General features: G+C 39.8%; 2 protein-coding genes across 6 annotated transcripts in view; one reads left to right on the plus strand and one right to left on the minus strand.

Annotated features, from left to right (window-relative positions):
• Window positions 1–8674, plus strand: part of LOC128091440 (poly(rC)-binding protein 3-like) — a 479014-nt gene extending 470340 nt beyond the window's left edge. For 3 of the 5 annotated variants that reach the window (XM_052704588.1, XM_052704592.1, XM_052704593.1), the window contains one exon: window positions 7461–8674. In XM_052704588.1, coding sequence (XP_052560548.1) covers window positions 7461–7521 — 61 coding nt within the window. In that variant the 3' untranslated portion in view covers window positions 7522–8674. Of the gene's footprint in view, window position 1; window positions 107–7460 lie in introns of those variants that run through there. The other 2 variants (XM_052704589.1, XM_052704590.1) reach the window with 1 other exon arrangement.
• ZNF830 (zinc finger protein 830) lies at window positions 5171–16133 on the minus strand. The gene is made up of 10 exons (XM_052704594.1): window positions 15974–16133; window positions 15734–15833; window positions 15299–15419; window positions 14283–14322; window positions 12748–12962; window positions 11577–11667; window positions 10878–10941; window positions 8362–8442; window positions 6960–7036; window positions 5171–5840 (listed from the first exon to the last, which is right to left on the minus strand). The coding sequence occupies exons 1-10, from the start codon at window positions 16093–16095 to the stop codon at window positions 5657–5659; spliced, it is 1095 nt and encodes a 364-aa protein (XP_052560554.1). The 5' UTR covers window positions 16096–16133; the 3' UTR covers window positions 5171–5656.
• Window positions 16134–17196: the final 1063 nt, after the last annotated feature.

Raw genomic sequence — 17196 nt, forward strand, 5'->3', positions numbered from 1 at the left:
GGCTGTCATCAGAAGTTACTGGCCTGGGGGCTCTGTAATGTATCTCATCCTGCCCTAGTGCATTAGCCACCAGACAGGACTTTTCCAAAGCCCTATGAGACAATGCTTTTATGGACTAATCTACAGAGGAGTTTCTGCCATTTCTAACTTTCTTATTATTCTGAGACATCAAAAGAAAATACTTCTTTTACTCTTTAAGCAACTGTGCTTCCTAACTCTTGTGTTGCTCCAGTTTTAACACTGTTGTGGGTCATAACATAAAGCAAAGCAAAGCAATTTTCGAGGATTAATTTCCATCGATGTTCATGCTTTAGCTAATCTGTATAAAAGCATGGGCTGTTAGTGTTCTAAAAATCACTGTACTCAGCTAGAGACTTGACAGTAAATTAAATGAGACGTTTTTATAAATAAATTTTTTTCCTGATTTAAAAAAGACGTGGTAGCTTTGTGCATACAACTGTTGTGTTGTTTAAACTTTGTTCTTTGTAACCAAGTTGCTAATTTGTCATTTGAGAAACACTATTTTATGGATTGTCAAACTAAAATCATAGACAAATTGCTTGTTTTCATTAATGATTAAAGGTTTCATATCATCACGCTTCAGGTCCCAGTGCTCATTGGGAAAGAGTGTAACAACTGTGCAATACTGGCAGTACAAGAAAGTGCACTAGCACTTTTGTCCTCAGGAATGACAATTCTGCACATGATTAGATGGATCCAGACTGTGTCATTAGCATGGCAAGCAGTATTTTCTGCTTTTTTTCTTTTAACAAAGCTGCTCCTGAAGTACTTTTCACACAGCACAGAAGAGACAGAATTTGGCCTCTTGCTACAAGAAGCCACTGCTTTGTATATCTCTCATGTGTTTCCTATGCTTATTTTAAGCTCAGATATTTGGGAAAAGAACAAAACTGAGTACTGCACGCGGCACTGTTAAAGCTTTTCATTTTTTCCTATTCCCAGCAGCAGTGTCCAGTGACAGGGCTTCCCAGGAGCACCCTTCACCAGTCAGGAAAAGAGGCCAGCAGCTGGGAGGTGCATTACAATTTGTATCATTAAAAAGGAGGAATGGAGTACTGGCCTACAGCCTTTCCCATCCTGAAATACCTCATGTACCATTCACCTCCCTTTGGATCTGCTGAAGCACTATAGAAACAGCCTCAAGTTTTCTGTTCACACAGAAAAATGGGCTGGCTCCAAGTTGTTGCTGCATGCAGCACTTTTGCAGCATTCTTGCCACCTCTCCTTTTTAGGGCCTTGGTAGTCCTTTCAAATGTACCACTTTATGCTGCGCAACCAAAGTTTTTGGCAGTGTGAGTAGCATCCTTAGTGATATGAGCCTAATTCTACAAACAGCATCGTCACTCTAAAATATACACTACGTCTTCGTACTTACCTTGGGCTTCCCTTCATGGCCCTCGCTGGGTACCTGTGCAGTATAACGTTCTTGTTTGCATTGAAAAATAGGGTGCAAAGAGCAACAATGGATCTGGGTCTTGATTCGAAGCCAGGAACTGTGATATATCCAAGATGTGCATATAGACCTGGAAAGCACAGAAGTTAACAGCTTTTTCAGTAAGATGCAGAAAAAGGGCAGTCTACACAGGAAGATTTCAGAATGCTTCATTGCGCCCCAGCAAGCAGGAAGCATGACTCCGTGTTCAATTAGCTATTCAAATCCTAGGCTGCTTTCAACCCGATAAAATTCTATGTATGTTATTACTTCTCAAAATGTAAGTTCTTACTCTTCAAGAGGGTGCTGAAGCTGCTTTTGCAGTGAGGACATCTGTATCTTACATTTCCTAAATAGCAAGCACTGGCTAATAAAAGGAGAAGGAAAAAAAGGGGAGAGAAAAAAAAAAAACACACATTATTGCAGCTCAACACAAAGCATGTCAGGACTTCGGTGTCCCAGTGAAGCTGCTAGGCAAAGCTCTGACTTGGCTAGGACAGAACTGAGATTTAAACTAGTTCAGGGGCACATGTGTGTGTTTGGGGGGGATAAGGAGTAAAATGAAGATGTAGATATAGCAAGAAAAAAGGAAATATTTTGAGAGCATTTTGCCAAAAATAACAAAGAAAGAAATATGTTAAGATCTAAGCTGAGTATTGATTTTAATTTAATGATTTTAGCTAGAAAAGATTTCTGAATGGCAAGAAAATGTTCCTGAATAGCTTTGACATACAGAAGAGGAAAACAAAACACAAGAAGGTACATCTGGAGGAAAAAAAAAAAAAAAAAAAGGAATACTATCCTAGACAGAAAATTAAACCATTCATGCCCAAAAGCAGATTAAAAAACCCCGTGCACCTGACAGAAAAGGTCACTCCCACACAACTGTGAGCTACCATCTGAAAAATAATACAACTTCCACAGCTTTCACATCATCCATTTGTTATCAGAGTTCTGGCTAACACCTCAAATGAAGTCAAGTCTTGTGCCTCTTTAGAAGAAGAAAAAAAAAAGGTAAAAACATTGCCTGGAATAGCCAACAAAAGAAAACAAAAACAGACACATTCAGCCACATAACATGCCCCACTACTGACAGGCAGAGCACTTTCTATTGTCAGATAAAACTGTGGGCCCCAAAGTGTGTATTTACAGCTGTCAGAGCTCCAGGGAAGCTAACAGCACAACCAGCAAGGCTGCCACCAGTGTAGGCACCTGCTAAGTGCTAAAGCCTCGCTGGGCTGCATGAACTGGTTACTTCTGTGGAGGCACAGGATACAGCCACAGAACATGCACTGAACCTCCCACCTGAGGCAAGCAGCAACAGAAGTTGCCCTGTTGGGTAGTTAGGCTTTTTTTTGTCTTAAATGTCTTAAATTTTGTCTTAAAATATATGTATATATTTTTTTATTATTATTATTTTAGTTTTTGCATAGACTCAATCTCTGATGAATGTATTTCAGCACAAGCTACATACTTGGAACACTTGTTGTCTCTTCTCAGCTGAACGTTGTGTTTATCAGACAAGAAAGTTACATACTCAAAAATTGAATCATTTTATAATGGCAGAACCTTTACAAAGAAGACAACAACAGGCTAAACTAGATCAGAGGAGTTGTTAAGTTCAAAGTACAAGAGAGGAGAGGGATTTGAACACAGGTCTCTTATAACCACCATAAGTACTGTAACCACCAATGAATTAACCAAGATGTTAGTGCCTCAGTATATTCTTGGAAGGAAAGACCTGGTCTAAATGTCTACACAAGGGAATAACTTGCATTTCTTTTCCCAGCAAAAAAAAAAAAAAAAAAAAAGTCAGGGTAGTTCTAGGGAAAGTGATGAAAAGAAGATTAAATGAAGACAAACTGCTTCACAGCAGGAAATCTGGCCCAAAGACACTTCTTAGGGATAGAAGAAGATATTGCTTCTCTTGTCATTGGTTCCAGGAAATAACACAATATTGATTGAATTGCAAAGTTTCTGCATCAGTGCAGTATGCTGTCACCCTGCAGACAAGCATATGTCTCAAGACAGTAACTGAAATGAAAGAGAACTGTCATATTCATCTGATGTTATCTTATGAAAGGGAATTTCTGAAGCAATTTCTGTTTTTTGAGACAGCTACAGTGAGATATCTACTGGCTGAATGTCTGATTTCTTACTGTAAAAGTTCCTTATTATAACATAAAAAAGTACGTGTACGGTTTGAAAATACCTGAGTAATCTAAATTTTCCTAAGAGCTGTTTTTAGCTCAGCGCTTCTAAGATGGCAGAATGCAGGGAATTTTAATTACTGTGGCTTGTAATAAGCAAAATTTGACTCAGCTCAAACTGAGTTTATTGACAGGAGGACTGACCAAATTAACACTGATGCTTTTTTTACACAGTACTTCTGTTTCTGAAGCTAATTTTAAAATTAGATGCTTCCAAGGAAGAATTACAGTCACATTAACAAATGACAACATCGTTTTCCATTAGGTGTGTTGTTTTATTTTGTTTTATGATCAATTCTGTGCTCTACTGTACCAAATATAGAAGTGGTTGTGAGAAGAGGGTTAAGCCACAACAGCAATTTATCTCCTGTGTGGTGGGAAAGAAGTTAGCACACAGATTACTACCACCTGTGCACTTAGCAGAGAACATTTAACTACCAGTAAGTACTTATAACTGCCACAGGCTGAGCCTGTGGGTACTAACAGCTCCTGCAGGCAGTGGTATTGGAAATTGCATTGCAAACACATGCACATTCATTTTGCCCCATGAAATCATTTATCTGTTTCAAAATCACAGGGCTGGGGAACAGCTCTTAAGCTATGCCTTTCACTAATGGACAACTAAGTGAGCATTACAAATTACTTGGTTAATAAACATCTTTGAGATTTGTTTTCTTTACTTAAAGACTTACCAGCTTGTTTTAAGATTATTGTATTTGGAAAAAAAAAAAAAAAGAAATTAAGCTGTTCCTTCACAACCTTATTTTTTGATAGAAATCACGGGCTCACAGCATGGCTGAGCTTGTCAGGACCCTCCTGATCCATCTGGCCCAATTCCTGTCCCAGCAGGACCACCCAGAGCAGGCCCATGTCCAGGCAGTTGTTGAAGATCTCCAAGGGGACTCGAAAGCCTCTGGCCAGCCAGTGCTTCATCCCCTAATTAAACACTAAATTATTCATTTTTTCCTATTTTTTCCAAATGCCCTCCGCAAATTTGACATACTTTTATATTTTCAAAATAAAAAATATGCTTAATTTAAAAGATAAAAGGAGGAAATAAAACGAAAACCAACCAAATGCAAGAGACACTCACCAAAGTTCAAGGTAGTTGTTTCTCCTCCGTGTCACAGCTTTGTCACATCTTTTGGTTCTCAAGTTTCACTTCATCTGTGTTTATCAGAACATAAATCAATTTTAGATGCTCTCCTTTATTATCTTTGTACAACTTCCTGTATTTAAAGCTAAACAAGTGATCTTACCTCAGCAGTTTCCAGTGCGGTATCTTCTTCTCTGGTATTTTCTTACACTTTCGATCTGTGGTTATGCAAGAAGTTGCATTGTGTTACTATCCCTCTGGTTCAAAGCATGTGAGGTATGCCATATTATGGCCATGTTAAGCAAAAGATACTATAAAGAAAGGTCTTCAGTACTACCTACCACAGTGGAAAAGCTGTAGTTCAACATTTCTGAGTTTGGCACTTCCATACACAGAAAAAATTGTGAAAGATCCTGAAAAAAACAAATGTTTTATTGAAGGGGATAGGTCCATGGAGAGAAGAGAGCTTATGAACTTTTCAGATGATAAATGCCTAAGATTTTTTTTCCTACCTACTCCACATGGGAAATCTCTGTAAACCGTCACTTCTGGTAGTCCAGTACTTCTATACACAACAGCCCAAGTCTCCATATATCTAATGTTAGCAGAAGCTAGGTTCTTCGCTTACTTACCAATCCCATTAAAATAGCTCTGGTAGGAAATCAGTTTTATTAATAAGAAAAGTACATTGAATATCATAAAACATTTGCATTGTACAATTTTTACAGTAATACACCACTGTGAATCTACAAAGGTTGGAGCTTCTTTCTTTGTCTCTTTTGTATTACACAGTTGGCTCTTCACCATCTCTCAAGCCTCTTTAAATAAATATTTAACAAAAACGTCTCACTTCTAATAATGGAAATAACAGTGATGATCAGCCACGCTGCAAAAACGCTACAACAAAGCCCCTTTCACCCGCCAGTCTTGAGACAGCAAATCCTGCAGTTCTTCTTCATCTTCACTACCAATAGCCTCATCCTCTTTCTCTTGTGTTGCTCTTAATCTCATGGCTTCCTTGCATTTCTCCTTCATCAAATCCTGGCGGTTGCGCAGTTGCTCAACGCGACGGTAACATTCACTGTTGATAAGTAAATCACTTATTAATATCTGTGGTCTTTTGCATATATATTTTTTTTTAACTCTGATGGATCTGCTTCTCCAACTCTGAATATAGAAAAGCTTAGCAGTTTCCCACCAACTTTTCACTGGAGACATTCAGATCCCAGCTGGACGAGCCCATGTGCAACATGCTGTAAGGAACCTGCTTTAATAAGGGGTTGGTCTAGATGATCTTAGGGGTCCGTTCCAACCTCAACCATTCTGTGTGTGTGGCAACTAAAAATGATAGTGGATCTTCTGTGTATTAATGAAATAGAAACAGACCAAAGGAGGGGAGAGGTGTGGTAAATTCTCTAGCAATGAGAGGTAATCAAATTGCAATATGACCACAAATTGGTTTAAGAATAACACAGAACCTCAGTCTTCTTCCACACATCACACGGCCATTCATTTTGGTATTTTAGAGGTCTCAGGACTAAAGACAAAAAGGCATCACAAGCATTCAAGTACTTTATCTTACTGAGGACTATACTAGAAATTCATGAAGTAAATGAAGTTACAGAGTTTCAGTTTTCTATTTACCTAGAAGTTCTCATCCTCAAAATACATTTTTATATCAATAATTCTGGCCAATTCAATAAGATACTTTGTTGAAAATCAAAGTATCAGCCTGATTTAAATCAATCTTTGTTTTTTTTTTCATTCTTGTTTGCTTGGAAGAGTCAACAAGGAGAGATTATTGTCTGAATCCTTCTTCCCCTTGTATACCCACAAAATGATAACTTACATTCAGCCAGAGCTCAATATTTTCCTCAGCCTTCAGATATGAGTGTTATATTGATTTGATTTTGAATTCAAATTTAACGTGAAACAGTCTGCAGTTAAAGGCAGTAAGAACACAAGCAGCCTTGAAGAATTTCAGGAAAAAAAATATTATGGTAACAAACTTGAAATTCCTTTGCACCAAAATTCATGTTTTTATCAGGTATTCTGAGACTAGAGGTAGTCTTTCTTTCTCCTTCGAATATTTAGGCAATTACCAAAAGAAGATTAGAAGTTAAAAAAGGCTTGTAACTGTAGTCGAATTGAGATCCATTACTGCTGAAGAACAGTCTGATAGAGAAATTGATTTACTTACATCTGCTCATCTATTTCACCAATCTGACGATCCAGTCGTCCCTCTTCATCATCTTCTGCCACTATTGCTTCTGAAATCTAAACAAATAAAGCTCTAAGAAAATTCACCCTAAACTCCAATGCTGTTCCTTTTTGGCATCTGTGTCTTCCCTTCCTTCCCTCTACCCAAATCAAGTATCTCATAACTGTCAACCTGCTATACATATACACCTTCACAAAGGACTCAAGGCATATACAGGAGAAGACTGATATGGTTTCATTACAAATTCAAATGTTTATTCTTAAAACTAAAATTCAAAAGTAGTTTGGTTGCTCTGGGATTAACTTTTTGAATTTCTCCATACTCCACTATTTGAAACTGCAACAACAAACCATGTGCATTCAAAGCCAGAAGCTGGAATTGGAGCTATATCCCAGTACTTAGTTACACAAGCTTATTAAAAGTATTGGCTAAGTTTTTCCTCTAGATCCCAAAGTATTTCTAACATGTTATTTTTTTCAGCATTTACTTTCTCAAATCTGAATGTCTGGGAGATGCTATGCAGTCAATGGTCCACGCATAACTGAGAAGATTCCTTCTAAGATGAAGAATCATACGAATGGCTAATGCTAGTAAAATGTACCCACTACTGCTTTTGTATGAATATGTCCTCTGTTTATAGTGCTGAGCGCTTTAAAATGAGCAATGACAATTTTTTTGCACCACCTCCTTAGCACTTGATGTAGGAGTGATTATTTACAATAAAAATTTAAAAACTGGCAAATATTCAAGGGAAATGGTGAGAACATGATATATCCTTAACAACAGTTTCATATGGTGTAAAAGCAGAGAAAAACCTGTTCAGGAAGACTTGCCATGCAATGCTATACAGTAAAAACTGGAAGTCAAGAAAAACTGTGATCAACTTCCATCTCACACACACAAACTTTTCTGTCCCCTTCCCAAGTTTCGTGATTTCTTTGCAGTACACTCACGTTAACCATGAAACCAGGTTACAGACCCCTTATAGATCCTTTTCCAAAAAGACAAATGAGTGTGGCATTTTTTGTTTCTGTTTTTTTTTCCTTTGAGGTTAAAATAACCATCTCATCCAAAGAAGAGCCCATAATTACGCCTTGTTTGGATACAGAACATTGATTTGAGATATATCTTATTTAAATGCAATTTAATAAATGCAACTAAATATATGATTGACTGGTTCATCATCAGAATTTTTTTCAACTTGATGTTCCTTGAGTGGAAGAATCATTTGCTCATTTATAAAGTGCATTTAATCATACACTGCATTGCAGACAAACAGCTGACAAATGCATGTCAGTCACTTCACAGAGCTGCATGAAACTGTTTTTCTCCTTATTGTGTATAGAATTTAGAATCAATAAAAATAGACTCCATTACTTACTGTGTTGACCTGTCGCATTGCCTTTTGAAATTCATCCCATTCCTTGTCCATCTGATCCTTTGGAGCATCAACTTTTCGCACCTGAAGGACATGAGAAGACAGGTTTAGTGATGATTACTGCCTAGGGAGCCACTGGACACACTAAAAAAACTGGAAAACCAGCACAGATTGGGCTGTGCTCTCAGACAAACAGGTCAGAAAATATATATATTAGTAAATGAAATAACTGATATTGTAGCACTACAGTTGTTTTGGAGGAAAAAATCTGACTGGATTTAAACAAGAAGCTTGACTTCAGTATTACAGAATAACTGACTAAAAACGTATGGTGTGAGATATCTGGACTAACAAGAATGACTAATCCCATTGATTTAATGAACTGTAATTTTACTATGTCAGTTGATAAGGATGAATTCTTCTCCTATTCAGTCATACAATAGAACTATCACACAATTCAAAAAGTAGTAAGCTAATTGTTTTCAGCATAACACAAAATGTTAAGTCATTAGTGTTAGGACAGTCTGACTACATTGCAAATCTCACCTGATTTTACTGGCTAACAGAAGAAATAGATAGCTACATAGCACTTTTATTTAAAGTGAAGCTTTTTGTTCCATGGTAGACAGCATGGGACTGATAAAGTAGGTGCAAGAAATGCTTTAAGATTTACAAATAAGGTAATCAAAATCAGACTGTGCTTTTAAGTAAATTTGATAATCTACCTGCATAACCAGAACAGCTCAAGGTTAGAAGCTGTGGCATGCATTGTGTGTCAGAAGAGAGATTATTCTTGGCTCTGGACAAGATGGAAATCGTATAGCTAGGAGAACTAAGCAGTTTGTACAGAAACACAACATTTTTTTTACATCAGCTTTTCTTGTCTTCTTTCCTCTTTTTGGTAACACAACAATCATCATCTCAGTAAAGAGGATGGTTTGCTATCTTTGTTCTGAGTGCTTATACAAAATCCAGTAGCATGAATTAAGTTTATAGAAGATATTAGAAGCTTCCAGGCAAACTACATATTGGGAAGTCATCGTTTCCTTTTTCTTTTTTGTGATTATTTTTATCATGTGTGTACGTACTGTGTTATTATGCATTGTGGTTGTCCTTTGTAATTCATAATTATTTGTATTTCTTACAATAAATTGAAATGCTAAAAGATATTATTTGTCAAACTCAGAATTTATATGCTTTGTAAGTTCCTGATGTAAAGAACCAGCATACTCCATGTCCACAATCCCCTCTCCAAAAAGCCTACCTTAATTCCAGAAATAATTATTTTGTAGATGACTTCAACACACAATCACTGCAGTCACTCCAATGTGATGTCACAAATGTTTTCCTTCCCTTTCATGTCAGCTAAACTTAGAAAGGGCTGATTAAGAAGAACAGCTGTAAATCAATTTCAAGAAAGCCTAAAGGAACGTGTACCCGCTCATACATGTTATCAGTGAAGGAAATGACTAAGAAAAGCTCCTTAACAACCATCACTACATCTTCCCAGATATAAGCATACCCTCCTCTGCCTGATAGACATTCCCACTTTGTACAAGTTTCCCACACCATGGTGCAACTTCCCATTTGAAAAATATAACACACCAGTCTTGTGTTACACCACAGATCTTTTTTAGCTCTTTATCTCATTAATACTCAAAAAGTCATTATTCAAACATATTTACTTCCACCGCAGAGCTGTGTGCATGAGTAGTGCCAAAAGAAACTTGCCACAATAAAGAGAAACCTAAGCTTGTGATTCTGCCGGTGGGACTAAATGAACATAGAGAAGCATTATTCACTGAATCATAGTCCAATTTAGATGAACCAACAGATAAACCACAGTGTGAACAAGGAAAATAAATGACATTTTGTGTCAAGAATGCTGTTGTTTTGATAGAAAGAACAAGAAAGAAAGAACAAGAAAGCCATGGAATCTGTGTTAAATGACACAAAACAACATTGCCACCAAAAAAAAAAAAAAAAAAAAGCTGATATTTCCAATAGCAGCATATATTTCAGTTATTGCTCAGTACTGCACAATGCTGAAGGAAGCCTGAATGAATGTGACCAAATTCCAAGATTTTAAATGGTGGCTTTTTGGAGAACGGCCACGTTATGAAAAAACCCACAGCAATAAAAGATGACAGTTGAAAACCACATTCACTGCTGTAGTCTGCCAGTACTAGAGATGATGCTGCTTGCCATAATCTAGCTGTTCCCATTCCAGGAGGCTGAATAATATCATCACATAGTAACTCCTATGCTTTTCAATAGAGTCTCTCAGAGGAGAGGACATAATGTATATAATTGAAAATTCAATTGCAATTGAAAATACATTCTGAAAGATATTTTGAAACCCTTTACACACCTTTTCATGCCTTTTAATTAACACAGAATGAAACTGCTTTTCTTATATACTGGTACAACTAATTACTGGCAAATCATCCTCAGCATCCAGAAAATTACTACAACCTACAGAAATAAATCAAATAGCAGAAAAAGATCTGCTTACTTACTTTTGCATCCACTTCAGGATCATCAAAGAACCCTTCTGGCAGAGCCTCAGCAGTGTTCTCTTTCCTGAAATGTTTGATTATGATTATTCCAAGTTAGCTCTTTATAATAATCTCTTTTATTGTGGAGTTAAAAAACAGTCAAAAATAAAATCCTTAATTCTTACAGAAGGACCTAGAAATGAAGGAAGTCTTTTTTATGCCTAAGTTTTGGCTACAGGACTTGTTTCTTTGCTTTGGTCTTAACTAACTCGCAGGGGACTGCAGAGACAGGTTTTAAACTCACTGCCAAAACAGGAGCTGTAGCTTAGGATTCCCAAATTATCTGTTGGGGGAGTGCATACCCAGACATTTTAATACAAGTCTCTACTTTTGAAAGGCCAAACCGACATGTGAAAAAGTGTAGAAGAGAGCTGAAGCACTGCCACAAAACCAGTCAACAGTTTTCTTCAAACAGTTAAAATCAGACACTGAGCTTCAAATGCATCATCTATTAAAACTTGCAAATAAAGATGTCTGACACTGTATGACACTGCTCCTATCCCTAGTGTGCAACACACTTTCCTATGACATATATAGAAACTATACCAAATACAATTTAACAATATGACAAATTATAAAGTGATTGCAATCTGTATTTCCTGGAAGGGTAACGTTTATTAACAGCTGCCAAATTTTACAATATTTCATCTGACTGCTTACCGTTCTACTACCTTCTCTTGTGTCTCTGGTTTCTGTATGGATCCTGAATGTGAAACTACAGGAGCAGCCATAGTTTTGCTGTCAAAGAAGTCTAAAAGAAAGAATAGAAGCCTATGAGCAGAAAGAACTGTTAAACTTCTGTACAAAACTCCGAGCAGACAGGAATTTAGATTAATACCTTACTGAATCAAGGGAAGGAAAGTTACACATTATTCTACTTGACAGCCTCAAGCAATTACAACAAGAAGCAATAAACATGCTGAGAAAACACTGCACAGTAACAAACCACCAAAAAAAAAATCTCCTTTCTCTCCCCCCAGTAGGATACACCAGCCAGCTAACAGAAATAATCAGAAAATTAAAGATCCTTTCCATCAATAGCTGTAATCATCAGGCAAACAGCAACATTGTGAAGTTCAACAAAGAAAAATACTGGGTGCTGCACCTGGGATGCAGTAATGCCAGACACAGGCACAGACTGCGAATGAGTGGCTGCAGAGCAGCTCAGCAGGAGGGAACCTGTGGGTGTTGATGCCAGTAGGTTGGGCATGAGCCAGCAGTGTGTCCTGGCAGCTAAGGGGCAAACCACATTATGAGGTGTGTGAAACGCAGCACAGCCAACTAAAGAGGTGATTTCACTGTATTTAGCATTGTTGCAGCTTCAGCTTGAACAGTGTGCAGGTTTCACAACATAAAAAGGATATTACAATATGAAAGCACCTGCAGAAGAGCAACAAAGCTGCTAGCAAAGCTGGAGGGTGTGTCCTGTGAAGGAGATTGAGGTGTCCAGTCTGGAAAGGTGGCTGAGAACAACCTCATCATTCCCTGCAGCACCCTGATGAGAAGCAGAGAGGTGCCAGGCTGTGACCTGGTCACTGATGGCAGGATGGGAATGGCATAAAGCTGCCAGTGCAGGGTCAGGCTGGGCATTAGGAAAACACCTTTATAATGAAGGTGGTCAAACACTGGAGCAGGCTTCCTAGAGCGGTGGCTGATGCCCCATGCCTGTCACCATTCAAGAGGCATTTGGAATATGCTTCAACTTTTGATTAGTCCTGAAGTGGTCCGGTAATTGGATTCAATGATGTTTGGAGGTCTCTTCCAAATAAACTATTCTACTCTACTCTTACGACACAGCTTCTTCTTACTGTACCACTTCATTCATCATTACCTGCAGGCAGAGAATTAGGTATTACTTCTCGAGTTGGAGGTGGAATTTCAGTTTTGTGCATAACAAAGGATCTATTCGGTTGATCTTGTTCCTCTTCTTCTTCATCATCATCATCATCATCATAATTTCCTGACAATAAACTGGGACCAGGACCTTTCAAAAACTGTTTGCTTGCTTTGCTTTGCTCTGCTTCATCAAAAAAATCTGCTGGTAGCCTAGTAGAGAATACACAGTGCAACAAAAATCAGTTTGACTCTAGCATCTGCAGTCTATTCAGTCTAAAAGACCAAGTTGTTCTCACATCCTGTACAATATGCTAAACCATGCAGCTACAGATGTATCCACCGTCTGAAGGTTACACAACCGTTGCTTTCTTCTGAAGTCCCCCAGGAATGCTGAGGTTATTGCTGAAAGATATTTCCATTATGTTTTTGTATTAGAACACTCAATACAAGAAACATTAATAGAAGTATCCTACAACAAAGTGAGCTTGGAGGAATGACAGCTTCAGTGATTCTACTTGTAGACTTGAACTTATCCGCATCTCTATATCTGCTATTAAATACAAAATTCATAGCTCAGCAGTCATACAAACGTCACATAAACCTTGATATCCTTCATGTCTAACGTTTTGTGTTCCTATTGAAGCTCAGAAGTGCAGTTAAGTGCAGTTTAGAAGATCTGTGCAGGCTCAGCAATGAGAAAAGTCACCTTTGCTTAGGATAGCTACAAGTCTCCAAGTCAAATACTTTCCTCGGTTGTATTAAAAATGATCACGCTGATCAATCATCAGTAATCAACAAACCACTCAAATGACAATTTTACACACACACATGTAAAATTCCAGCAAGGTAAGCATATTTTAGAGTCAAGATAACACCACCTAATATCTGCACTAAATAACAGTTTACCCTGAGAAAATTTTACAGGAGATCTCATGTAGCATTTACCCACTCATACTGATGTCCAAACACCATTAAAAATCTTACAAGGGAGTAAAATGCATAAATCCAATCCTTTGAATTCAAATACACCTGTTCCTTTGCAAGAGTTCAACTGCAAGATAAGTGTTTGTGTGAACTTTAAGTAAAATTATTTTAATGAAGATGAGTCGATGATATTTGTTAATGGTTTTTGATACTAAATATTATTTAAAGATATACTAAAAGATTTTCCTTCGTTTCAGTCATCTCTTCAGCAGCATCATTAAAGACTGGAGTGCATACTGCAGTATAATTATTTTCATTACAGTAGACAGTGTAATAATAATACATATTAATGCTTACAAGTCTGATAGTGAGAGCAAAGAGACTTCTATTTTGTCACAGGCACTATTGTTAATACTATGGTTTTCCCATCTGCACAGAAGATGTTGCCTTACTTGGGAATATACACTTGCATTAGAAACTGAGCAGAAGCAGGAATTTGCTGATTGAATCATTACCCCTGGCTAGGAGAAATGGGGAAGAACAAGATGAGAAGGTTAAAAACCAACACAGGTACAAACAAAACAGTACGTGATATAATCTGCTTACCCAGATGAAGACGTAGATGTATGTGGCTTGTCATCTGTACCTGTAGAACAGCCAAGAGCCATTTCTTAGAACCCGTGCTTTTAAAGCAAACCTACTTTGCTAACTACAACAGCAAATTCAGAAAGTTACAGATTATCATTATCATTTATCAAGACTTGCAAATTAAATGCCCTTTATTACTATCAGTTCCAACCCTACGACAGAATCATAGAATTGCTCAGGTTGGAAAAGACCTTAAAAGATCATCAAGTCCAACTACAACCTAACCATACTACCCTAACTCTAACAACCCTCCGCTAAATCATGTCCCTGAGCACCACATCCAAATGGTTTTTAAACACATCCAGGGATGGTGACTCAACCATCTCCCGGGGGAGCCGATTACAGTGCTTAACAACCCTTTCTGTAAAGAAGTTTTTCCTGATATCCAACCTAAACTTACCCTGGCGCAATTTGAGGCCACTTCTCCTCATCCTGTCACCTGTCACCAGTGAGAAGAGACCAACCCCGCTAGCACCTTTTAGATACTGGAAGAGAGCAGTGAGGTCTCCCCTCAGCCTCCTCTTCCCCAGACTGGACAACCCCAGTTCCTTCAGTCTCTCCTCATAGAGCATTTTCTCCAAGGCCTTCACAAGCCTTGTTGTCTTTCTTCAGAACTGCTCCAGCACCTTTCTGTACTGAGGTGCCCAAAAGCGAAAAACACTCATAAGGTTTTACCTTAAGTTTGTAGTGATTACTCTAGGCTGTTGCACTTACTTAAGCACAGGTTAATAGCTTGCCTTATTGTACTTAATGTAATATAAAATAGTGAAAACGCTTCATGAATATGAATCACAATGAGTATTTTAACTCAATGGTGCAGAGAAAAGGAATAGAATAAGACACTTTTTCCCGTTTCAGCAGCAACAGGCTGACATTAACTCAAGTCATTGGCTCACACAGTACAGCAAAAGAAAACCTAGCACCGAACAAGTAAAACTACAAGATTCTTGCAAGTGCAAGTTTTCCCTCTTTACCTTTTGTTTTCTTTAACTGTGTGCTTTCTGCATCAGCAGTTTTTCTCTTGACAGGCTGAGGCGATGCACCAGCAGCTAAACCACTTGCTGCCTGCTTTGCTCCTTTTAATTCTGCAACTCGCTGCAAAGAAACACAACGTTTAAGAGGCTTTCCTACCAAGAACGTTTAGCCATCAGTTTAAAACGCGATAATTTCAGAACGTAACGCTTCTGGTGACCTGTCACACGATGTGATGTGGGACCAGAGCAACACGGAACCTCACAGCCCACCCAGCGCCAACCCCTGCCGCGGGCAGGGCTGCCACCCAGCAGAGCTCCGGCTGCCCGGGGCCCGACCCAACGCGGCCTCCCAGCGCCACCGGGGATGCGACGCCCGCGGCGGCCCCCCGTGCAGCCCTTCCCACCGCCGACCGGGGCGGCTGACGCCTGGCTCACCTCGCGGTGCTGCTTTCCCAGGACGTGAGTCTGCCACAGCAGCTCGCTCTTTACGGGCGCGCTGCACAACGTGCAGCTCAGGTGGCCCAGGCTGTTGTACGTGACGACGCCGTTAAGGAAAGATGCGGTGCTCTGCGTGAACCTCCCCCCGCCCTCAACGCTACCTTCTTTCCTCCCCCCCCCTCTCCCCCCACGGGAATCGGGGCCGAGGGCCTTCCACGCCCGGCCCGCCGAGGATATTTGGCGAAAGGCGATTCGATCCGCTTCTTGTCCGCGTTCTGCCGCTTCTTCTCCCGCATGAGACGCCGCAGCTCCTCCTGCCGCACCTGCTTCCGCCCCGCGCCCACTCCGGCCGCCGCCATCTTGTCCCAGCGAGCAGAGCGAGGCTGCGGCTCCGCCCTTTGTGGGCGGGCGATGGCCGCCCCCAGACTGGAGCTGGGGGAAGCGACGGGGATGGACGCCGCGGCCCCGCCCCGAAGGGGAGCATGGGAGAAGTGTCGCGTTGTGAGGCATAGCGCTCCGTAGCGCTCCGTAGCGAGTGGCTGCGGAAGTCAAAGGAAAGCCCTAACCTAGCAGCAAGCGCTACTCTAAGTTCACAGTAACAGCAGTTGTGAGAACTTCTCATTGAGAAGTTCACCAAAACCAGCGTATTTTCTGCTGTTCTGACAGAATCACCCACAGAATGGCTCAGGACCCTGCAAGGAGGGCTGTCCCGGTGTGCCTGGCACCGCAGCCTACATACGGATACAGAGGGGGGAGGGGAGCAGCTCTGTGATTCAACTCCAAATACCACAAACGTAAATTTTTGGGCAGGATATTCTGCCTAAATGGCAGCGGGAGGAAGACGATAGGCAAAGTGAAGGCAGTGCCGAGGTGAGCAGCCTGGCTGTCTTCTGACGTGGGTTGATTCAGCACCAAAACAGGTATCGCAAAGGTAACACTAAAATGCAACCATCCACTTTCCACAAGAAATCAAGTACTTTTTTGTACCTGGCAGTCAAAACAACTTTATACTGCTGGAGTTTGTCTGCATACACATACACTTTAGTCCTAGAAACCAAACACTCTGTTAGGAAGAGTTGCCTGAGGTCTTCAGCTCAGGACACACACTTTGCTGAATCCAGAGGTGCTGGTGGGAGAAGTTAATCCCTCTTTTTGCCTCCAAGTACCAGACTATCAAAAGCAGTACTGTGTAAAATCTTTCAGTTAGCCCACATGGCTTAAGGACACCCTCATGCAAACACATCTCCAGAAACAGCAACTTCTGGGTAGGAGAGATGGAAAACAGCTGAAGCCAGTAGCCTTCTCCATTGATGGAAAGATTGAAAAGGTGATGCTATGTTCTTACCTGAGAGAAAAATATCAAGCAGAAGTAGAAGACATTGCTAGCCATGCCCACAGCTCCCGTTTCTCTTCTGCTTTTCTGTAAAAGTTCAATGCCTTAGAGCACACCTATTTGAGAA

The sequence above is a fragment of the Tympanuchus pallidicinctus genome, unplaced genomic scaffold (assembly GCF_026119805.1).
Source record: "Tympanuchus pallidicinctus isolate F22 unplaced genomic scaffold, pur_lepc_1.0 scaffold5, whole genome shotgun sequence".
NCBI classification, from domain to species: domain Eukaryota; kingdom Metazoa; phylum Chordata; class Aves; order Galliformes; family Phasianidae; genus Tympanuchus; species Tympanuchus pallidicinctus.